The sequence below is a fragment of the Chelon labrosus genome, assembly GCF_963514085.1.
Source record: "Chelon labrosus genome assembly, chromosome: 6".
Lineage (NCBI taxonomy): Eukaryota > Metazoa > Chordata > Actinopteri > Mugiliformes > Mugilidae > Chelon > Chelon labrosus.
The window spans coordinates 29,216,644-29,241,250 of record NC_140342.1 but is presented as its reverse complement, the minus strand read 5'-3'; the positions used below and the strand labels follow the sequence as shown (position 1 = coordinate 29,241,250).

The window sequence follows — 24,607 nt, the reverse complement described above, 5'->3', positions numbered from 1 at the left end:
TTTGCTGAAACTCCTGACACAACATCCCTGACCCGTTTCCTTCATCTTATTAGGTCAGTGAATAGCTAAACTGCTAACAGACGCTAACGACTAGCCGCCCAGTGATTTAGCCGACGACTAGCCTTCCAGCATAGCTCATGTATGTTAGCAAGCTAGCGGAGCTAACGGAGCTAGCTAGCCGCTACCTTAACGCCGCGGACTCAACCGCGGAGTTAGCCTCGAGCTAACCGCTAACTAACCGCTAGCTAACCGGGATTTAACCGCGGACCCGCGGGAGTTAAACACGAATTAGCCGCGGCAGTTCGCCGTGAGCTAACGCGGAGGCTAGTGGGGTTAGCCGCCGGCTAATTCGCCGCCTTGCTAGCGGGTGCTTATCACAGTAATAATGTTGAAGTTTTACAATTTAAAGGGAAGATATTTTTAAATTAAACTGTGTCAAACTGAAAAATATATTATTCCACCACATAAAGTAGGAAACATTTATGGCTTGCAACAACATTAATGACAGTATATATATAATTGGAGTAATTTAATATAATATGATGTTTTTAATTAAATAAATAATGAGCTGTTGAACACTCATAAGAGTTATATTAAGTATGTTACATAACATTATTTGACATGTCTGTTTGTCTGCCTATAGTTTTCCTCCAGCTGATCCAGACAGACTGCAGTGACGTCCAACATGAGACAAAGAGCTGGACTCGCAGGACAATTTGAAGGTCTTCACTTCATCGCTGATTCCTTGTTACAGCCTGGATGTGTTAAGTTTAATATTATTGTTTATCTAACTGTAAGACTGTGCCGTAAACTGTTAAACTATTGCTCAGGTAGGAGTAATGAGTTTTATTGTTAAAATTATTATGATTAACGATCAATTGTTACGATTTGCTCGTTCTTTGTCTGGGGATCCTAGTGAGATCCCTCCCACTCTCTTCCTTATTTGATGCTGGCTTTCAGGTGGAGCTGGGAGGGGTCTGCTGCCTGTACCTGCCCTTCAGTTTGTAGAAGGGCGTAAAGGACGACCCTTCTCAGTGTCTCTCTCTCTCAGCCAGGCCTACTGCATCCTCCTCATCCTGTTTGGTTTGTTGTACCCTGCATGACATCAAACTCACACCCATCCAGTCAGAAGGAACCAGGCCTTAAATGACTATTTGAGTTGTGCTTTTTGTTATAGCTGCTGCTCATGGTAGTAAAGACATGCTACTTAGTAAAGACATTCGCGACTTAAGTATACGAATACTTTCATACCTGTCTTGACCTGACCATTACTTTTTGTAGTCAAACATGAAATTATTTGCAACGTAAGTCGCAAATATTTTCACCAGGATTATATTATGACTATATGAATAGGTGATCATTAAAGCATCATAGCATCTTAGTATAATTGCATTGTAACATCTTAGCATCGTAGCAACATAGTATCTTAGCTTTGTAGCATCTTAGTATCATAGCATCTTAGTATCTTAGCATCATAGCATTGTAGTAGCATCTTGGCATAGTAGCATCATCGTAGCATCGTACTATCACAGCAATATAGCATGGTATCGCAGACTGCTGCGGCCACTGCATCACTCTCGCGATTTCCCGCAGGGGAATTGTCTAGTTAGTGATGCAGTGCTACGCAATGCAAACTATTGACCCCCCTCATAGCAAAGCTATGGGGGTCAATAGTTTGCAGTGCGAAGCACTGCAAACTATTGTTCTTCACTACGTTTTTCTTCTTATTATTATTATTATTATTATTATTATTAAACTTTTTCCTACGCATTTTCGAAACCTTTCAACTCAAATACCGTTCGTCGCACACAGACACAAAATACATCAAAACGTGCGTCTCGATCGGACTCGGTGTGCTTCTATACAGTTCTTTCAAACAAGATTTTTTCGCGACGTAGTCGCGAAAAAACTGCGACAAATTTCCCTATTGAAATGAATGGAGAAGCCCGAAAAAAAAAAAAATTCAACAGACATTTTCAACAATGAACTGCTCTGGCATACTTTAACCGAGAGACTTCATTTAAACTTTAAAACGTAGGTACTCTTGCCTTCTCTTCAGAGATTCACTTCACTTAGCGACAACTTTTACCGTTTTTAAACTATGAAGCCTCAGAGTTGTGTAGGTTTTTACTCAAATTTCAGGGTTTATAATGGGTGTGTATTGCGCGGAATGTTTGTGCTAGAGTGGATGACATCATCAGCTAGAGTGAGGAGGGGAGAAGAAAGTTAGTCAAAAAACTGCACAGAAACTGCTCCCGTGGCCACAAATTTCACACGACAGACATAATTTATACATAGAAACGTAGGAAAATGTGTCTTCTCACTCAAATTCGTCTGCTAAAGCTGTAAGTCTTATAGTTTTGGCGTCAGACACAAAGATGCGCCAGCAACACCCACCCACAGCTCCATAGACTGCCATGTTAAAAAGGCAGGGAAATTTCTGGAGGAAAGCAGACGTAACCTTTCTTTGAATCGCTTTGAATAGGTCACATTTCTTCATTTTACCTACAAATTACACATCTAGACGTTCAGGAAAGCCTCAAGATGCCCAAAGTTAAGTCGGTTCAATGATTGGAAATACGGTTTGGCCACAAGTCCTTCCTGTTCGAGGCGATTTTTCAGCATTTTCTCTCTCTTTCCCCGTCTTCCAACTGACATTCTAACAGGAGCAGTTGACCCTGGTAGCCATGACAACCAGACCCCAACCAGCTTACACACGTTCACACACGCAGCTGCTGGGGACGAGAGGCGGGAAAAGAGCTCTCAGTGGAAAACATGATCTGCCAAAACATTAAAACCCCCCAAACCATTACTGCAGTACTGTAGGGGGCCAGAACCTGACATTATGACCTTTTCCTTTATTTTAAACACAAATTATATCTGGCTGCTTTGCTGAAACTCCTGACACAACATCCCTGACCCGTTTCCTTCATCTTATTAGGTCAGTGAATAGCTAAACTGCTAACAGACGCTAACGACTAGCCGCCCAGTGATTTAGCCGACGACTAGCCTTCCAGCATAGCTCATGTATGTTAGCAAGCTAGCGGAGCTAACGGAGCTAGCTAGCCGCTACCTTAACGCCGCGGACTCAACCGCGGAGTTAGCCTCGAGCTAACCGCTAACTAACCGCTAGCTAACCGGGATTTAACCGCGGACCCGCGGGAGTTAAACACGAATTAGCCGCGGCAGTTCGCCGTGAGCTAACGCGGAGGCTAGTGGGGTTAGCCGCCGGCTAATTCGCCGCCTTGCTAGCGGGTGCTTATCACAGTAATAATGTTGAAGTTTTACAATTTAAAGGGAAGATATTTTTAAATTAAACTGTGTCAAACTGAAAAATATATTATTCCACCACATAAAGTAGGAAACATTTATGGCTTGCAACAACATTAATGACAGTATATATATATAATTGGAGTAATTTAATATAATATGATGTTTTTAATTAAATAAATAATGAGCTGTTGAACACTCATAAGAGTTATATTAAGTATGTTACATAACATTATTTGACATGTCTATTTGTCTGCCTATAGTTTTCCTCCAGCTGATCCAGACAGACTGCAGTGACGTCCAACATGAGACAAAGAGCTGGACTCGCAGGACAATTTGAAGGTCTTCACTTCATCGCTGATTCCTTGTTACAGCCTGGATGTGTTAAGTTTAATATTATTGTTTATCTAACTGTAAGACTGTGCCGTAAACTGTTAAACTATTGCTCAGGTAGGAGTAATGAGTTTTATTGTTAAAATTATTATGATTAACGATCAATTGTTACGATTTGCTCGTTCTTTGTCTGGGGATCCTAGTGAGATCCCTCCCACTCTCTTCCTTATTTGATGCTGGCTTTCAGGTGGAGCTGGGAGGGCTCTGCTGCCTGTACCTGCCCTTCAGTTTGTAGAAGGCGAAGCATAAAGGACGACCCTTCTCAGTGTCTCTCTCTCTCAGCCAGGCCTACTGCATCCTCCTCATCCTGTTTGGTTTGTTGTACCCTGCATGACATCAAACTCACACCCATCCAGTCAGAAGGAACCAGGCCTTAAATGACTATTTGAGTTGTGCTTTTTGTTATAGCTGCTGCTCATGGTAGTAAAGACATGCTACTTAGTAAAGACATTCGCGACGTAAGTCGCGAATACTTTCATACCTGTCTTGACCTGACCATTACTTTTTGTAGTCAAACATGAAATTATTTGCAACGTTAGTCGCAAATATTTTCACCAGGATTATATTATGACTATATGAACAGGTGATCATTAAAGCATCATAGCATCTTAGTATAATTGCATTGTAGCATCTTAGCATCGTAGCAACATAGTATCTTAGCTTTGTAGCATCTTAGTATCATAGCATCTTAGTATCTTAGCATCATAGCATTGTAGTAGCATCTCGGCATAGTAGCATCATCATAGCATCGTAGCATCGTACTGTCGCAGCAATATAGCATGGTATCGCAGACTGCTGCGGCCACTGCATCACTCTCGCGATTTCCCGCAGGGGAATTGTCTAGTTATTATTATTATTAAACTTTTTCCTACGCATTTTCGAAACCTTTCAACTCAAATACCGTTCGTCGCACACAGGTCAAAATACATCAAAACGTGCGTCTCGATCGGACTCGGTGTGCTTCTATACAGTTCTTTCAAACAAGATTTTTTCGCGACATAGTCGCGAAAAAACTGCGACAAATTTCCCAATTGAAATGAATGGAGAAGCCCGAAAAAAATAAAAATTCAACAGACATTTTCAACAATGAACTGCTCTGGCATACTTTAACCGAGAGACTTCATTTAAACTTTAAAACGTAGGTACTCTTGCCTTCTCTTCAGAGATTCACTTCACTTGTCGACAACTTTTACCGTTTTTAAACTATGAAGCCTCAGAGTTGTGTAGGTTTTTACTCAAATTTCAGGGTTTATAATGGGTGTGTATTGCGCGGAATGTTTGTGCTAGAGTGGATGACATCATCAGCTAGAGTGAGGAGGGGAGAAGAAAGTTAGTCAAAAAACTGCACAGAAACTGCTCCCGTGGCCACAAATTTCACACGACAGACATAATTTATACATAGAAACGTAGGAAAATTTGTCTTCTCACTCAAATTCGTCTGCTAAAGCTGTAAGTCTTATAGTTTTGGCGTCAGACACAAAGATGCGCCAGCAACACCCACCCACAGCTCCATAGACTGCCATGTTAAAAAGGCAGGGAAATTTCTGGAGGAAAGCAGACGTAACCTTTCTTTGAATCGCTTTAATAGGTCACATTTCTTCATTTTACCCACAAACTGCATATGTAGACGTTCAGGAAAGCCTCAAGATGCCCAAAGTTAAGTCGGTTCAATGATTGGAAATACGGTTTGGCCACAAGTCCTTCCTGTTCGAGGCGATTTTTCAGCGACAAATTTCCCAATTGAAATGAATGGAGAAGCCCGAAAAAAATAAAAATTCAACAGACATTTTCAACAATGAACTGCTCTGGCATACTTTAACCGAGAGACTTCATTTAAACTTTAAAACGTAGGTACTCTTGCCTTCTCTTCAGAGATTCACTTCACTTGTCGACAACTTTTACCGTTTTTAAACTATGAAGCCTCAGAGTTGTGTAGGTTTTTACTCAAATTTCAGGGTTTATAATGGGTGTGTATTGCGCGGAATGTTTGTGCTAGAGTGGATGACATCATCAGCTAGAGTGAGGAGGGGAGAAGAAAGTTAGTCAAAAAACTGCACAGAAACTGCTCCCGTGGCCACAAATTTCACACGACAGACATAATTTATACATAGAAACGTAGGAAAATTTGTCTTCTCACTCAAATTCGTCTGCTAAAGCTGTAAGTCTTATAGTTTTGGCGTCAGACACAAAGATGCGCCAGCAACACCCACCCACAGCTCCATAGACTGCCATGTTAAAAAGGCAGGGAAATTTCTGGAGGAAAGCAGACGTAACCTTTCTTTGAATCGCTTTAATAGGTCACATTTCTTCATTTTACCCACAAACTGCATATGTAGACGTTCAGGAAAGCCTCAAGATGCCCAAAGTTAAGTCGGTTCAATGATTGGAAATACGGTTTGGCCACAAGTCCTTCCTGTTCGAGGCGATTTTTCAGCATTTTCTCTCTCTCTCCCCGTCTTCCAACTGACATTCGAACAGGAGCAGTTGACCCTGGTAGCCATGACAACCAGACCCCAACCAGCTTACACACGTTCACACACGCAGCTGCTGGGGACGAGAGGCGGGAAAAGAGCTCTCAGTGGAAAACATGATCTGCCAAAACATTAAAACCCCCCAAACCATTACTGCAGTACTGTAGGGGGCCAGAACCTGACATTATGACCTTTTCCTTTATTTTAAACACAAATTATATCTGGCTGCTTTGCTGAAACTCCTGACACAACATCCCTGACCCGTTTCCTTCATCTTATTAGGTCAGTGAATAGCTAAACTGCTAACAGACGCTAACGACTAGCCGCCCAATGATTTAGCCGACGACTAGCCTTCCAGCATAGCTCATGTATGTTAGCAAGCTAGCGGAGCTAACGGAGCTAGCTAGCCGCTACCTTAACGCCGCGGACTCAACCGCGGAGTTAGCCTCGAGCTAACCGCTAACTAACCGCTAGCTAACCGGGATTTAACCGCGGACCCGCGGGAGTTAAACACGAATTAGCCGCGGCAGTTCGCCGTGAGCTAACGCGGAGGCTAGTGGGGTTAGCCGCCGGCTAATTCGCCGCCTTGCTAGCGGGTGCTTATCACAGTAATAATGTTGAAGTTTTACAATTTAAAGGGAAGATATTTTTAAATTAAACTGTGTCAAACTGAAAAATATATTATTCCACCACATAAAGTAGGAAACATTTATGGCTTGCAACAACATTAATGACAGTATATATATAATTGGAGTAATTTAATATAATATGATGTTTTTAATTAAATAAATAATGAGCTGTTGAACACTCATAAGAGTTATATTAAGTATGTTACATAACATTATTTGACATGTCTGTTTGTCTGCCTATAGTTTTCCTCCAGCTGATCCAGACAGACTGCAGTGACGTCCAACATGAGACAAAGAGCTGGACTCGCAGGACAATTTGAAGGTCTTCACTTCATCGCTGATTCCTTGTTACAGCCTGGATGTGTTAAGTTTAATATTATTGTTTATCTAACTGTAAGACTGTGCCGTAAACTGTTAAACTATTGCTCAGGTAGGAGTAATGAGTTTTATTGTTAAAATTATTATGATTAACGACCAAATTGTAATAATTGATCGTTAATCATAATAATTCACCTGTTCATATAGTCATAATATAATCCTGGTGGGGGTGTGACGATCCCTCCCACTCTCTTCCTTATTTGATGCTAGCTTTCAGGTGGAGCTGGGAGGGGTCTGCTGCCTGTACCTGCCCTTCAGTTTGTAGAAGGGCGTAAAGGACGACCCTTCTCAGTGTCTCTCTCTCTCAGCCAGGCCTACTGCATCCTCCTCATCCTGTTTGGTTTGTTGTACCCTGCATGACATCAAACTCACACCCATCCAGTCAGAAGGAACCAGGCCTTAAATGACTATTTGAGTTGTGCTTTTTGTTATAGCTGCTGCTCATGGTAGTAAAGACATGCTACTTAGTAAAGACATTCGCGACGTAAGTCGCGAATACTTTCATACCTGTCTTGACCTGACCATTACTTTTTGTAGTCAAACATGAAATTATTTGCAACGTAAGTCGCAAATATTTTCACCAGGATTATATTATGACTATATGAACAGGTGATCATTAAAGCATCATAGCATCTTAGTATAATTGCATTGTAACATCTTAGCATCGTAGCAACATAGTATCTTAGCTTTGTAGCATCTTAGTATCATAGCATCTTAGTATCTTAGCATCATAGCATTGTAGTAGCATCTTGGCATAGTAGCATCATCGTAGCATCGTAGCATCGTACTATCACAGCAATATAGCATGGTATCGCAGACTGCTGCGGCCACTGCATCACTCTCGCGATTTCCCGCAGGGGAATTGTCTAGTTATTATTAAACTTTTTCCTACGCATTTTCGAAACCTTTCAACTCAAATACCGTTCGTCGCACACAGACACAAAATACATCAAAACGTGCGTCTCGATCGGACTCGGTGTGCTTCTATACAGTTCTTTCAAACAAGATTTTTTCGCGACGTAGTCGCGAAAAAACTGCGACAAATTTCCCAATTGAAATGAATGGAGAAGCCCGAAAAAATAAAAAATTCAACAGACATTTTCAACAATGAACTGCTCTGGCATACTTTAACCGAGAGACTTCATTTAAACTTTAAAACGTAGGTACTCTTGCCTTCTCTTCAGAGATTCACTTCACTTGTTGACAACTTTTACCGTTTTTAAACTATGAAGCCTCAGAGTTGTGTAGGTTTTTACTCAAATTTCAGGGTTTATAATGGGTGTGTATTGCGCGGAATGTTTGTGCTAGAGTGGATGACATCATCAGCTAGAGTGAGGAGGGGAGAAGAAAGTTAGTCAAAAAACTGCACAGAAACTGCTCCCGTGGCCACAAATTTCACACGACAGACATAATTTATACATAGAAACGTAGGAAAATGTGTCTTCTCACTCAAATTCGTCTGCTAAAGCTGTAAGTCTTATAGTTTTGGCGTCAGACACAAAGATACGCCAGCAACACCCACCCACAGCTCCATAGACTGCCATGTTAAAAAGGCAGGGAAATTTCTGGAGGAAAGCAGACGTAACCTTTCTTTGAATCGCTTAGAATAGGTCACATTTCGTCATTTTACCCACAAACTGCATATGTAGACGTTCAGGAAAGCCTCAAGATGCCCAAAGTTAAGTCGGTTCAATGATTGGAAATACGGTTTGGCCACAAGTCCTTCCTGTTCGAGGCGATTTTTCAGCATTTTCTCTCTTTTCCCCGTCTTCCAACTGACATTCTAACAGGAGCAGTTGACCCTGGTAGCCATGACAACCAGACCCCAACCAGCTTACACACGTTCACACACGCAGCTGCTGGGGACGAGAGGCGGGAAAAGAGCTCTCAGTGGAAAACATGATCTGCCAAAACATTAAAACCCCCCAAACCATTACTGCAGTACTGTAGGGGGCCAGAACCTGACATTGTGACCTTTTCCTTTATTTTAAACACAAATTATATCTGGCTGCTTTGCTGAAACTCCTGACACAACATCCCTGACCCGTTTCCTTCATCTTATTAGGTCAGTGAATAGCTAAACTGCTAACAGACGCTAACGACTAGCCGCCCAGTGATTTAGCCGACGACTAGCCTTCCAGCATAGCTCATGTATGTTAGCAAGCTAGCGGAGCTAACGGAGCTAGCTAGCCGCTACCTTAACGCCGCGGACTCAACCGCGGAGTTAGCCTCGAGCTAACCGCTAACTAACCGCTAGCTAACCGGGATTTAACCGCGGACCCGCGGGAGTTAAACACGAATTAGCCGTGGGAATTCGCGAGAGTGATGCAGTGGCCACAGCAGTCTGTGATATGATATGATGCTATGATATAACGATTTGATACTGCGATGCTAAGATGATATGATGATATGATGCTACAATAATCCTTTGCTTTAATGATATAATTTTAAAAAAAGGATAGTGTGAGTTAAAATAAATAGTATATATACTTATATATATATATATACACTAAATATGTATATATATATATTTACATGCATACATTTACACACACACACACACACACACATCTATCTATAACAGGATCATAGCGTAGCTCAGGAATCTAACCTGTGTCCATGAGAGAGACAGAGAGATCGTGAACGCGCATATGTGTGTGCGTGTCTGTGAATCTGTGAAGCCCGCGAAAAATTCATCCATCTGATTGGACAGTAGCAATGACGTGTTCACGGGGAGGACTCTGATTGGTCAGGTCCGTTACTACGGAGTTAAATACCCTCGTCTGATTCTGCTCCTCCCCTTTCTTCTCGGCAGAGGTAAGTGTACGTTTCATTCCTCTTTAGATAACAAATATTTTATTAAATTGTTAAAGAAAAGTGATATTATTGAAGCTAGATATTGTTCTGTCGTTATTCTGTAAATGTATTTAATTATTTATGTTCGGTGTGTTTATATTAAAGAATATTAAGCCGCGGTAAAAGCTCGGTAAAAGTGACTGTGCCTTTTCTATATAAAACATTAAACAAAGACAAAAGCAAACAGCTCTAACTGTGGTAATATGTATATATCTTTATCAAAAGAGAGATTATTAAAGCTAAATATTACTTTCTGGTGATTTTACGGTTGGTTTGTTTCAATACAAGAACATTAAACCGAGCTAAAAAGCTAACGGAGCTAACTGGCTATAGACAGAGCTAAGCTAGCGGCCTGTACCGCCGCCATTATGCTAATGAAGGGCTAACGAAGCTCACTGGCTGTAGACGGAGCTCCGGTAAAGGCCCGAAGGGCCGCTATTGTGTTAATGAAAAGCCTACAAAGCTAACTGGCTGTGGCGCGAACGGCAGCCATTATGCTAATGAAAAGCTAACGGGGCTAACTGGCTGTAGATAGAGCTTGGTTAAAATAGCTAGGCTAATATGTTAAACACTTTTACATCATACCTTCATTAAATAGAAAAGCATTTTGATACAAGACTATTTTTTTTTACTTTTGGTAATAAATGTTCATTCAGATGTTGATACAATCCTGTACATTTGCTGAAGTTGATGTTATCTTTGCTTGTGTGGAATATCTATTTGTCATAGTAATTATTTGTTTTTATGAAAAAAAAAAACTTATAATATGATACTGTTTAAAATAAATTAATATAGTAGTATAATTATCATCCATAGTTATTATAATATAGAAATATTGTGCCCAAAAACACACACTTTATGACAACTACAGATGTTTAACATGTGTTTGCTTTGTTATTAGCTTGTTGCTTACACTTACTTATAACAATTGAAAGACATTTCAATTTTTTTGCATTGTCTTTGATAGGATTAAAAGGTTCCTGTGCTTCGACAGCTGAGAGTTGATTCATCGCCCTCAACCATCGCAGAGTAGTATCGCCACCTCACCCACACACATACATTCACCACACCTTCATCTACACAGATTTAATTTAAATATAACATATTACATTAATTTGTCTTAGATTAGATTATTTTACATTAGGTAGTTAGAGTTTAGGTAAAGGCTAGGGTTTAGGTTAGTTTGATAGGTTTGATAGCCTGTTAAACTTTGAAAAGTATTTTGTCTTGTTTTTTTTTTCTGTCTATTTTTTGTCAGCAGGATGCCTAGGAAGTCCAGACGTTCCATGGCGGTGAAGCAGCGCTGGAGGAGGCTCGACCTGGAGGAGCTGAGGTCCACCCCTTCCCCCCTGGAGGTATTTACACAGTAGATAAGCTTCTGTGCCACAATGACATCTGTCTGCGTGAAAATGGCTCTAGAAATGTTACATCTATTGTTTTCTCCTTAACTGCTGAGTTCTGTATGTGTTTGGTCTTAATGTTTCATCAGACGTCCCCCCCGGCCGGAGAGGAGCCTTCCCACCGACCCTGCTCTCAAGCTCGTCCCCCCGTTCGTGCTCGTGAGTATCTCTCAATGATCAATAAATTAATTCAGCATCAGTATTTAACTTTCTAAACTGTTTTTTTCTGTCCTGTTGTACTCATATTAACAAATGATTGTTGACATTTCCTGGTTTGTTTTCAATTCAGTAACACCGTTATCTCGTGATGTGTTTTGTCGTTTACTAAACAGGCCGCGGTACCGGCTACCGCCATCGGGTCCTGCGGTGGCCAACTTCGTCGCTCACTGGACGGAGCCACAAGTTGGTCATCCCACCGGAGTCTCCTGACAAGAAGGTGATATTATTAGCCACTTTATGAAGAAAGTGATTGATGTTTAGAGGGATTAATGATTTTCATGCTAATTACATTTTCTTGGTTGTTACAGTTCATTCTGATTGTCGGGGACTCCCACCTGCGCTCCATCGCCGACGGATTCGCCGTGATGCCAGACACTAAGTATTCGTTCGGTATCATGTCGACCCCTGGGGCCCATGCCGCTCAGTTGCGGACTGAGGTCCTTAATGCTAATGTACCTCTCTCACCTGATGCTGTTTGTGTTCTTGCTCCTAGTAACAACCTGACAGCCAGCAGGACCATCGAGGAGGCGGCCGTCGACTACGCCCGTTTCCTCACTGCGGTGAGGAGCCGTTGGCCAGAGGTAAGTTTAATTTCATGTCTCACTTGTCCTGTATTTGTAGTAGTTTAACAAGACTCGAAGTTCATTGACTCTGCTTAAACGTATGAGATTTAAAAAAAGAGATTTAAAAAAATTAATGTGTATTTATTGTAACGTGTGTGATTTTGAAAGAAAATGTCAATTGGTAGCGAACATGTTTTGTTTTGGAAAATTTTGCTTTATTACAGGTCTTTGTGGTGGACTTCCCCCCCCGCCTGACGGAGGACCAGACGTACCAGGACCTTCTTCGCCAGGAGTACCACCGCGTGTCGGCTCGTATGGGTGTGTACAAATTATCATGTCAATAAAAACAAGGAAAAAGAACTTAAAAGTGTCTGTGATTCATGGTACATGTTGTAATTGCTTGTTGTTTTCTTTTGTGTATTTTCAGGTGTGAGGTTCTTCTCTGCGGCGGAGTACTTCCCCCTGACGCGCCTGGAGCTCTGGAGCAGAGACGGCGTAAGTAGAAAATCAATGTGTGATAGAAAAAGTCAAATTTGTTATAATGTCTTGTGTGTTGATATGAAACATTCAACACGAGCTACTGTTCTATACCTGAACTTTGTATGTGTCTTTGTGGGTTTGTGTTCATGTGTGCAGGTTCACCTGAGCGACCGTGAGGGGATGGCCATCCTGACCAGCCTGCTGTGGTCCGCGACGGAGCGGTACCTGGAGACACCACCTCCCCCCCCGGTGTCTCCTACTCCTCCACAGCCACTTAGGAAGGTTTCTCCTAAGCTGGTTGTGAGGGGAGAGGTACGTGCTCCGCTGGCTTCTGACCCCTTCCGTTGGAAGGTCGTTGGTCAGAGCAGCAAGGTTAGTAAAGTTTTACTGTTGTATCATCATGTGTGTTTACATGTGTTTGTGAACATGTTGGAGATCGGGTTCACAGTCTTAAAAAGCACCTATTTAATCAAATGTGATGTGAACTTTTCCAGGTTCCCTCCCCGGCCAGCGCGACTCAGCAGCAGGAGAAGGAGTCCTTCCTCCCACTGAACCCTGTTTGGTTCAGCAGCACGCTTCTTCGTGCTGTGGAGGAAGTGTCTCCTTCTCAGCTGTCTGGTGTCGTGGACCCCCCGTCTCCTCCAGCGCGGAAGAAGGTAAGTTGTCTGATTCTTCTCAGCTGTAAAGTTTCTCCTTGTTCCCTACAGTTACTGTTGCTATGTTCTATCTGACTGTGCAGGTGGCCTCCCCAGCAGCAGCCAGACGACGCAGGACCCCCCGCCCCCAGACTACAGTGACTAATGTACGTTTTTATCTGCCACAACACACACAATGTGACACAGAACACACAGTGTGTTCACTGAGTGAATTTTAACATGTCTATTCTCATGTGTCAACAGCTGGTTGGATCCCCTCCTACCAGGTTGGCCTGCAGTCTGGGATCTCCGGAGACCCCCACCTGTTCACCGGTGGCCAAGGTACATATTATTCCTATTGAATAAAGTTGATGATGTCATCAAAGTCTTCATTCTACTGAATTCTTGTTATGATTTGTTCTCAGGTGGCCAGGATCCAGACACCTTCCCCGGCTGGACCTTCCCTTTCCCTCACCGCTGTGGCCCGCTCCTCTCCTCGCCCAGCTAAGGTATTTAATCCACAACTGACACACACACAACGTTTACTGTAAATTCAGCTGTAACTACATTAACCTGGTTCATCTTCCTCTGCAGTTCATAAATGCAGAGAAAGTGAGTAATAAAAATACATTTAGAAAACTTTTCTCGTAACAACTTAGTGCTTGTTCTAATACTGGTCTTATGACTTGTCACAGACATTTAGAAAACTTTTCTCGTAACAACTTAGTGCTTGTTCTAATACTGGTCTTATGACTTGTCACAGACCCGGACACCGTTCCCCTCATCAACTTCCTGGCCCTGGATCATCGACGACGGACTGTCCACCTCCTCTGCTAATGAGGTAAGAACATTTACCTTCTGGTTTATCGTGGGCTCAATAAAGTGTTTGTTTGAGGGAGAGTGTAATTTCCTTTAAACTGTAATGTATAAAAAAAACTTGAGGAAATGAAGGAGAGATTTAATTTGTTTTTTGATCATTATTAATATCTTGGTAAACTTACCAAGATATTAATAATGATCAGAATACCAGTAATGTGTTCTAGTCAAGTGTGCTCATGATATGTGTGTAAGATTGTGTCAGCTTTTTATAGATGTTTAGTTGATCTGAAAAACTTGCTGGAATTGATGTTCTACAACAATGTAACTTGATTCATTACTACTTCTGCTATTAATACTAGTAATAATAATAAAGCTAACTATAATAATACTGATACTAATAATGTGTAGTAATTAATAGTATTTTAATACTAATAGACTAATAAAATTAATTATGACTAACCTACTAATAATTAACCATTGAACATCTTTACAGGCAAGCATAAAGGTAGGTACTCAGGTAAGTGGGGGTCAGGCTGTCACTGTTAGGGCTAGTCATAGTCAGAGGGACAGGAGGTACAGTAAGTTCTCTAGGAACAGTCAGTGTACCTGCATGTCCCTGACTTTTCTCGCTTTCGAGAATGAGGGTTGTAGCTTTAACACAGCTACCCTCGATAGAGTGCTGGCTCAGGGAGATTCACTCTACGTAGGAGTGAAACAACAGCTGATCCTGGAGCACAGGTATGAAAATGATCATCTCACCGTCGAGAAAATGCCTAAACAAGTCCTGACAGACACTGCAATGTACGATGTCCACATGTGCGAAGTTAAATGTGGAACCGTCAAAGCCTCCAGCGACGGAAACGGCAACTTAATTTCCCTTGCTGAAGAGCTGCAGTGTCTGTCAGGAGATGTGAGGCATGCGTTTATCATAGTAAATCCAGAATGCATTGCAGTGTTCCGTACCCAAACAGGGACGTATGGTGTGTTTGATTCACACACCAGAGATTCGGCAGGTTTTCCAAAATTCAACGGAACTGCAATCATGAAGACCTTCACTGAAATCAGTGACCTGGCTGAACACCTGCACAACCTCTTTGCTGATCGTGGACCTTCTGCCAGCTATGAGCTTGTGCCTGTGTCATTTGAAGCCGTCGGTTCCAGTGAAGGTCTTCAACAACCGACGGTAGAAGTAGATTTAGAAGTCTCCAGGACAGCTCTCCCTCCAGTCATAAAACTAGGTAAATTAGGTAAACAACGAAGACAAAAAGTTAAAAGGAGGGAAAGTGACAGCCATGTTATCAAATGTGAAAAAAACATTAATGAAAAAAATAGGTATGACAACTGCCCGGAATTTGGAATTAAAAAAATAGAAGCAAACAAAATAAAACATTCCCAAGACAGTAATCATAGGAAACAACGGTTACTGTCTTTCAGAAATTATTATTCAAAAGTTAAAAATACAAAAAAAATAAAACTTAATCAAAAATATAAGGAAGACCCAACATTCCGGAGCAGTAGAAAAAAACATTATACAGACAAATACAGGGCCGATCCTGCTTTCCAGAGCAGGAAGAAAAAAATTTTTACAGAGAAATATAACATGGATCCTGCCTTTCAAACTAGGCAAAAAAAATATATTAAAGAAAAGTATAAGGCAGACCCTGCCTTTCAAACTAGGCAAAAAAAATATATTAAAGAAAAGTATAAGGCAGACCCTGCCTTTCAAACTAGGCAAAAAAAATATATTAAAGAAAAGTATAAGGCAGACCCTGCCTTTCAAACTAGGCAAAAAAAATATATTAAAGAAAAGTATAAGGCAGACCCTGCCTTTCAAACTAGGCAAAAAAAATATATTAAAGAAAAGTATAAGGCAGACCCTGCCTTTCAAACTAGGCAAAAAAATTATATTAAAGAAAAGTATAAGGAGGATCCTGCCTTTCAAACTAGGCAAAAAAAATATATTAAAGAAAAGTATAAGGCAGACCCTGCCTTTCAAACTAGGCAAAAAAAATATATTAAAGAAAAGTATAAGGCAGACCCTGCCTTTCAAACTAGGCAAAAAAATTATATTAAAGAAAAGTATAAGGAGGATCCTGCCTTTCAGAGTAGGCACAAAAATTACATTAAACAGAAATATAGGGCAGATCCTGATTTTTGTACCAAAAAGAAAATGTACATGTTAACTAGGTACAAATCTAATCTTAGACTTAGACAAAAGAAAAAAGAAAGTTTAAATAGAAGGTATCACAATGATCCTGAGTTTAGGTTACGCTGTATCCAACGCAGAGTAACTAAACTCGCAACAAATGCTACTTTTTGCATCTTTAACAAGATGCAAAACGCATTAAGGATCAAACAAAAATATAGAAGGATCGTGCCCTATAACCCCCCCCAACCGCAGCCGTTAATAAATCCTGTGATGGAAGCCGCCATCACAGTGTTTCGTGAAACTATTCGACACGGGCCGACGTATGTCTGCACCGTGTGTAACAGAGCAATGTTTCCTAATCAGGTCAGATTGTGCAAAAGAGAAAAATATAGACAAAAACCTGCAGTGGCAGCATCCTGTTTAACAGGAAACTATGTCCACTTTTGTGACAACGACTGCGCTGCACATTGCTCTGTTACACACGAGCGACTAAAAGAGTGGATCTGTCACACGTGTGACAGCCACTTGAAGAGAGGACGGATGCCACCGGTTGCGACGGCGAACAACTTAGAGTTGTCGCCCATCCCCCCAGAGTTAGCGAGGCTCAACGTGCTCGAGAGGCAGCTAATTGCTAAAATACTGCCTTTTGCTAAGGTTGTCGCTCTGCCGAAAGGACAACAAAAAGCAGTCCATGGAGCTGTTGTCTGTGTTCCATCAGAGGTGGAAGCAACAGTCAACAGTCTCCCAAGACCCAGATCTGAGTCACAACTACTTCAGGTTAAATTAAAGAGGCGCATTAACTACAAGGGCTACCAGCACTTTTATACTGTTAATATGAGAAATGTATTAGCTAGTCTCGCCACACTTAAAAGGATACATTCTGAGTATCAGGATGTATCCATAGACGATAGTGTTGTTTTTGATGAGTCAGTCGACGATGACGACTCACAACTCAATGTTGCTGATGCTGCTCAGTCAGAGCAGCATCAGGGAGACATTGAGGCAGACGTGGACCTCGAGGAGGTCTTTAATAGGAAAAACGACCCAGACCAACCACAAAGGCAGCAGCCAGACCCAGACATGGACAAAGACTTAGAGGAAGTTTTTTCTAGTCAGAACGACCCAGACTCTAGTAGAAGTCAGCAGCCTCAGGGAGCTGACGACGAACAGGAGGAGCTGAGGCCTGGCCTGACTCTGGACACGTGTATGCAGCCGCCTGACATTGCACAGGAGAGTCTTTCGTATGGTGATGGAATATTTAGCATTGCCCCCGCCCAGGGCAACAGACCAGTAGGCTTCTTCACCATACCAAAGCTTGAAGCCATGGCTTTCCCTGTGCAATTCCCGACAGGAGAGAACACACTGGATGAACCCAGAACCTTCTCCCTGTCACCTAGCATGTATTTTAACTGCAGGTTGTTTGCTGTCGATACACGTTTCGCTAGCGACCAAAGCTACCTTTTCTTTGCGCAGTTTGTCACAGAAACCCACCTGGCGACAAACAGCATGTCAATTCAGATGCGCAAAGGAAAGTCCAGAGCTAGAGACGGCCGTCGTATTAACAACCTCATGCTCCTGGACCAAGACGAGGTGCAGCGGCTCATTATGAGCCAAGATGCAACTCGCTTCATGCAGCCTCTCAGAGGCACTCCAGCCTATTGGACCAAGACTCTGAAAGACGTCCACGCCATGGTGCGACAAATAGGCAAACCCACATTTTTTGTCACGTTCTCGGCTGCTGAGATGAGATGGCCTGAGGTCATAGAGGTCATCAAAGCTCAGCAGGGAGAACACGGGGACTTTTCAGAGCTCGACTGGAAATCAAAGTGCGACATTCTGCGGAGCAATCCGGTCACAGTAATGCGCATGTTTGAAAAGAGAGTCGACGCTCTGATGACCAACCTTCTCCTCTCACCAGCGCAGCCCATTGGCGAGGTGGAGGATTATTTTTATAGGGTTGAGTTCCAGGCTAGAGGAAGTCCCCACATCCACATGCTAATTTGGATTAAAAATGCACCTAAATTTGAAGAAGAGTCCGACCAGAAGGTCGCGGCTTTCATAGATAGGTACATAACATGCAAGATGCCTGATCCTGAGACAGACCTGGAGCTCCACAGAATTGTCTCAGAGGTTCAGGTTCACAGCAGGAAACATTCCAAGTCCTGCAAAAAAGGCAACGTTGCCTGTAGGTTTGGCTTCCCGAAGCAGCCCATGGATGATACATTCATCACTAGACCCCCCATTAGTGCTGGCACCTCAAAACCTTTAGATCAAGACCAGAACCAAGATGAGGTCGCCAGAATACTGGAGCAGAAGCGGGCACTCGCTAAGAAGCGAAAGGAAGCCAAAGTCAAACTTCAGCAAGTTAGAGACTTGCTCTTGGATGCAAACGCTTCATTCAGTAGTTTGACAGACTTGCTCGACCAGTGCGGCTTGACGTACACGGAATACCGAGCCCTTGTCCACCGCCTGGCGAGCAGCCATGTCGTGATCCTGAAGCGGCATCCAAACGATTGCTGGGTTAACGCCTATAACCCAGACCTGCTCCGAGCCTGGAACGCCAACATGGACATTCAGTACGTTGTGGACGATTATAGCTGCATAATGTACATGATGTCCTACGTGTCCAAGCCGGAGCACGAGATGACGCAATTCCTTAAGAACGTCATCGGAAATGTTAAACAGTCCAATGTTAACGAGCGTGACGAAATGAAGCAGATCATGCAGGCCTATGCTAAACATAGGGAAGTCAGCGCTCAAGAGGCTGTTGCTCGCACCTGCAGCTTACGGCTGAAGAGGTGCTCCCGGACCGTGGTGTTCCTTCAGACCGACGAGGACGGTCTGAGGATGAGTCACCCTATCGGTAGACTCCAACAGATGGAACCGGGTTCAGAGGAGGTGTGGATGTCCGGCCTGCCAGAAAAATACGTCAACAGACCTCGCGGTGCTGAGTTTGCGCGTATGTGCATGGCCGAGTTTGCGTCAGAGTACAGGGTGCTGTACGGTGAGCAAACTAAAAGTAAAAGCGCCATCCCCCTCCTGAATGAAATGGGCTTTATTCAGAAAAGAACTGCTGGAAAGCCGGCAATTATCAGATTTCCTCGGTTCTCAGAGAAGAAAGCTCCTGAGAAGTTTTATAGACGACTGCTCAAACTTTATCTCCCACACCGATCTGATGACGACCTGAGAGATGAAGCTAACCCCACTTATGAGCAGTTTTATACGTGTGGCGAGATCCCGGGTATGAGTGTTAGAGATCTCGTAACCCGTAACAAAAAACGCTACGAAGGTCAGGGTAAAAGGATCGACGAAGCGTTAGAACAGTATCAGGTGCTGGGCCCTATAGTTAATGAGTGGAACTGTTTTGCGCCTGAAGTAGAAGCTGAACGGTTAGAGTGTCTTGCAGAGCGACAACCTGCCGAGCACGAAGACCCAGGAGAGGTCCCAGAGTTTCAGGTCACTAGAGATAGGGGGAGCTCCATGCCGAGGATAGAAGCGCCGCAGTTGAGTCCAGACTTTGTTAGAAAAATGTATCAAAGTCTGAACGAAACGCAGGCTTCTATCTTCTACAGCATTCGTCAGTGGTGCTTTGAGCTGGTGTGGGGCCGCGATGTAGAGCCGTTTTATTACTTTTTGACAGGGGGAGCTGGCTGTGGTAAATCGCACGTAATCAAGTGCGTTCACCAGGAGGCAACGAGGATTCTGCGTGAGCTCCCCAGATTCAGGGACCAAGCAGACATGACGCAGCCTGCAGTGCTGCTGACTGCCTTCACTGGCACAGCAGCCTTCAACATTTCAGGCGTCACGTTGCACTCACTGCTCAAACTGCCGAGGTCCTTGAAGGCACCGTATCAAGGTCTCGGCAACGCCCTGGATGAGGTCCGAGCGACACTTTCCAACGCGGAGATTCTCATCATCGATGAGGTCTCCATGGTTTCCAAGGAGCTGTTTGCTTACGTCAACTGGCGTTTTCAACAGATCCGAGGAAACAGGAAGCCGTTCGGGGGGATTTCTGTCCTCGCTGTTGGTGACTTTTACCAACTGCCGCCTTTAGGCAGAGCCAAGCCACTGTGTGTGTATGAGGAGACTGAGTTTGATCTCTGGAAGGATCACTTCAAGATGGTCATCCTTACAGAGATCATGCGACAGAAGGACGATCGAGCTTTTGCTGAACTCTTGAACCGCCTCAGAGTGAAGCAAAAGCTGGATCCTTTGAGTGATGAGGACAGAGAGTTGCTCACACAGGCAGTGGCTGACGTCAAAGATTGTCCAGTAGATAGGCTACACATTTTTGCTACCAACAAAGAAGTTGACCGTCACAACTCTGGTACTGTAGCCTCCCTCCACGACGACGCTATCGACATCGCAGCTCGGGATTATAGGAAAATGCCTACGACCGGCTGCATGACGATAGTGTCGAACGTTAACGGCACCAAGCGAGATTTGCCTGACAACATAGTGGCTGCTCCAGGAGTACGCGTTATGTTGACCAGGAATCTCGACGTGGAGGACGGAATTGTTAATGGAACATTCGGAACCATCTCGCACATTGTAATGACGGACAGCGAGCCAAAGTCTGTTAAGTTAATTGGACTCGAGCTGGACAATCCCACAGCAGGACAGAGATTCCGCAAAAAGATCTTGGGTCCCTCAGACAATCTGGCCTACATTGAAAGATCTGAGGAGAGCCTGAGTAACACAAAAGGGGTCATTCGGCGCCAGTTCCCCATGAAGTTGGCTTTTGCGTGTACGGCCCACAAAGTTCAAGGTATGACGATGGCGTCAGCGGTTGTGTGTCTGAAGCGCGTGTTTGAACCGGGCATGGCTTATGTAGCGCTCAGCCGCACAACTTCGCTGGGAGGTCTCACTATCTGTGACTTCGACGAGAAAAAGATATATGCTGACCCCGAAATCAAGACAGCTCTGGAAAGTATGCCTCAAGCCTCTTTCCAGAGCTGTCGACCATTGTTAGCATTTTATAGATTGATGGAACAAACTCCAAAGACCTTGACAATCATCCACCACAATACTCAGGGACTTCCGTCCCACATTTCAGACCTGAAGGCTCATCACGAACTGCAACTAGCAGACGTGCTGTGCCTCACAGAGACACATTTGTCAGGGTCCTCTGTATCCCCAATTTTCGACCTGGAGGGATACACCATGTTCACACGCAGTAGGTTGCTGTCTTACAACAGCTGTGTGGACATGGCTCGAAAAGATGGAGGTGGAGTTGCAGTGTACTGTAGAGGCAACGTGCAAGCAGAGCCTCGCAGGTACATGCACCAGGTCACTGATTTGGAGTTTGTTGTCATCAAAATTGAGGCTCCAGTCAAACTACTTTTAGCGACTGTTTACAAACCACCAAATTTCCGATGGTCTATGTTCTTACAAAACTTGAGAAACCTCTTAGACTCATTGGACGTGATAAATCACCAGCCCATCATTGTTTGTGGCGACTTTAATGAGGATCTCCTCAGTAAAGGCAAAAAAAGTATAAAAGACTTGTTTCAGGCCAGAGGTTACACTCAACTAATTAGTGAATCCACCACTGAGAAGAACACTCTGATTGATCACATTTATATTTCACATCCTGATAAATGTCTTCAATCAGGTGTTCTCCAAACTTATTACAGTTACCACAGTCCAGTCTATTGTATTTTGACTGACTAAGTCTCTCCAGCCAACACATGGTCCATAGAAAAGTAAGTGTGACTTTAATCATGATGTTGTAATGGCATGTGTTGGCTGGAAATAGTTGAATCATGTATTGATGTAGTGTTTTTTTATATTTATTAATGTAACAAAGGGGTCAGCATTATCTTATCAAGCCGTTCTCATCATCTATTGAGATGATGAGAACGGCTTTCAATGTATAATGTTAAATATTTTGTAATTAGCTTAGCTAATGTAATTATTTAAATTACATTAGCTAACCTAAATAATGTAAATCATGTATTGTAAATTAAATCATGTAAGTTACAGGTCGACAATCTACGTGTCAACCAGGTCCATCAAAAGGTGAGTATCTCTCTTTAAAATGATTAATCACATTGAATATTTGAACTAACCTCCCTTCTCTTCTCCTGTCTGTCTGTTCTGTCTTTACTGTCATTCATGTTCAACAGAAGGAGACATCAAGAGGACCACAGCTGATCTCTCTCCAGTAGAGACAGCAAACCAACACCAAAAAAAAGGGAAGTAATATTTCACATTTTTTGATCAAATGTTTTAACTAATGTTTTGAGCCTTTAACTTATGTCTGTTTTTGTTTAAATTGTGTGAACTAGATCTAGGAAGAAGACGCCCAGATGACAGCAACACAACAACAATAAGGGAAGTAATATTTCACATTTTTTGATCAAATGTTTTAACTTAATGTTTTGAACCTTTAACTTATGTCTGTTTTTGTTTAAATTGTGTGAACTAGATCTAGGAAAAAGACGTCCAGATGACAGCAACACAACAACAATAAGGGAAGTAATATTTCACATTTTTTGATCAAATGTTTTAACTTAATGTTTTGAACCTTTAACTTATGTCTGTTTTTGTTTAAATTGTGTGAACTAGATCTAGGAAGAAGACGTCCAGAAGACAGCAACACAACAACAATAAGGGAAGTAATATTTCATTAAGTTTGTGATCAAATGTCTCCATGATGATTTGAAACCTCTAACTTATTGATCTTTTAAATCCAGGATCAAGGACCCAAGATCCAGGAAGAAGACGTCCAGAGGACTTTTTTTTTTCCTTTGTATCTTTAGTTTCGTGATGGGTTCGGTGGCCGTGTTTTTACAACTTTGTTTCTTGTTAGATTAACGTTTTTTACCGACTCATCAGATGTTTTCGTGTTCCTTGATTGTTTTGTTGAAAAATAAACTTAATTTCTGTTGCAAACTGTCTGTTTATGGCTGTTTTATCACTTATCTTATAGTTTCAGCTTAGTTAAAGGTATATTATAGCATTTTAGCATCTTAGCATTAAAGCATCATTTAAACATCTTAGCATTGTAGCATCATAGCATTGTAGCGAATTGGCATTGTAGCATCTTAGCATCATAGCATTTTAGCATCATGAAAGCATGTTAGCATCATAGTATGGTAGCATGATAGCATTGTAGCAAATTGGCATTGTAGCATCATAGCATCATAGCATGGTAGCATCATTAAAGCATCTTAGCATCATAGCATGGTAGCATCATTAAAGCATCTTAGCATCATAGCATTGTAGCATCATTAAAGCATCTTAGCATCATAGCATGGTAGCATGGTAGCATGATAGCATTGTGGCAAATTGGCATTGTAGCATCTTAGCATCATAGCATTGTAGCATCATTAAAGCATCTTAGCATTGTAGTATCTTAGCATCATAGCATCTTAGTATAATTGCATTGTAGCATCTTAGCATCATAGCAACATAGTATCTTAGCTTTGTAGCATCTTAGTATCATAGCATCTTAGCATCTTAGCATCTTGGCATAGTAGCATCATCGTAGCATCGTAGCATCGTACTATCACAGCAATATAGCATGGTATCGCAGACTGCTGCGGCCACTGCATCACTCTCGCGATTTCCCGCAGGGGAATTGTCTAGTTATTAGTGATGCAGTGCTACGCAATGCAAACTATTGACCCCCCTCATAGCAAAGCTATGGGGGTCAATAGTTTGCAGTGCGAAGCACTGCAAACTATTGTTCTTCACTACGTTTTTCTTCTTATTATTATTATTATTATTATTATTATTAAACTTTTTCCTACGCATTTTCGAAACCTTTCAACTCAAATACCGTTCGTCGCACACAGACACAAAATACATCAAAACGTGCGTCTCGATCGGACTCGGTGTGCTTCTATACAGTTCTTTCAAACAAGATTTTTTCGCGACGTAGTCGCGAAAAAACTGCGACAAATTTCCCTATTGAAATGAATGGAGAAGCCCGAAAAAAAAAAAAATTCAACAGACATTTTCAACAATGAACTGCTCTGGCATACTTTAACCGAGAGACTTCATTTAAACTTTAAAACGTAGGTACTCTTGCCTTCTCTTCAGAGATTCACTTCACTTAGCGACAACTTTTACCGTTTTTAAACTATGAAGCCTCAGAGTTGTGTAGGTTTTTACTCAAATTTCAGGGTTTATAATGGGTGTGTATTGCGCGGAATGTTTGTGCTAGAGTGGATGACATCATCAGCTAGAGTGAGGAGGGGAGAAGAAAGTTAGTCAAAAAACTGCACAGAAACTGCTCCCGTGGCCACAAATTTCACACGACAGACATAATTTATACATAGAAACGTAGGAAAATGTGTCTTCTCACTCAAATTCGTCTGCTAAAGCTGTAAGTCTTA

The 24,607-nt window shown here is 42.4% G+C and overlaps 1 protein-coding gene across 1 annotated transcript; it reads left to right on the top strand.

Moving 5' to 3' along the window:
• The first annotated feature begins 16,144 nt into the window (after window positions 1-16,144).
• On the top strand, window positions 16,145-23,912 carry LOC311489710 (uncharacterized protein). The gene is made up of 2 exons (XM_084546915.1): window positions 16,145-22,283; window positions 22,391-23,912. Exon 1 carries the CDS (start codon window positions 16,284-16,286, stop codon window positions 21,933-21,935), a length of 5,652 nt encoding a protein of 1,883 aa, XP_084403041.1. The 5' UTR covers window positions 16,145-16,283; the 3' UTR covers window positions 21,936-22,283; window positions 22,391-23,912.
• Window positions 23,913-24,607: the final 695 nt, after the last annotated feature.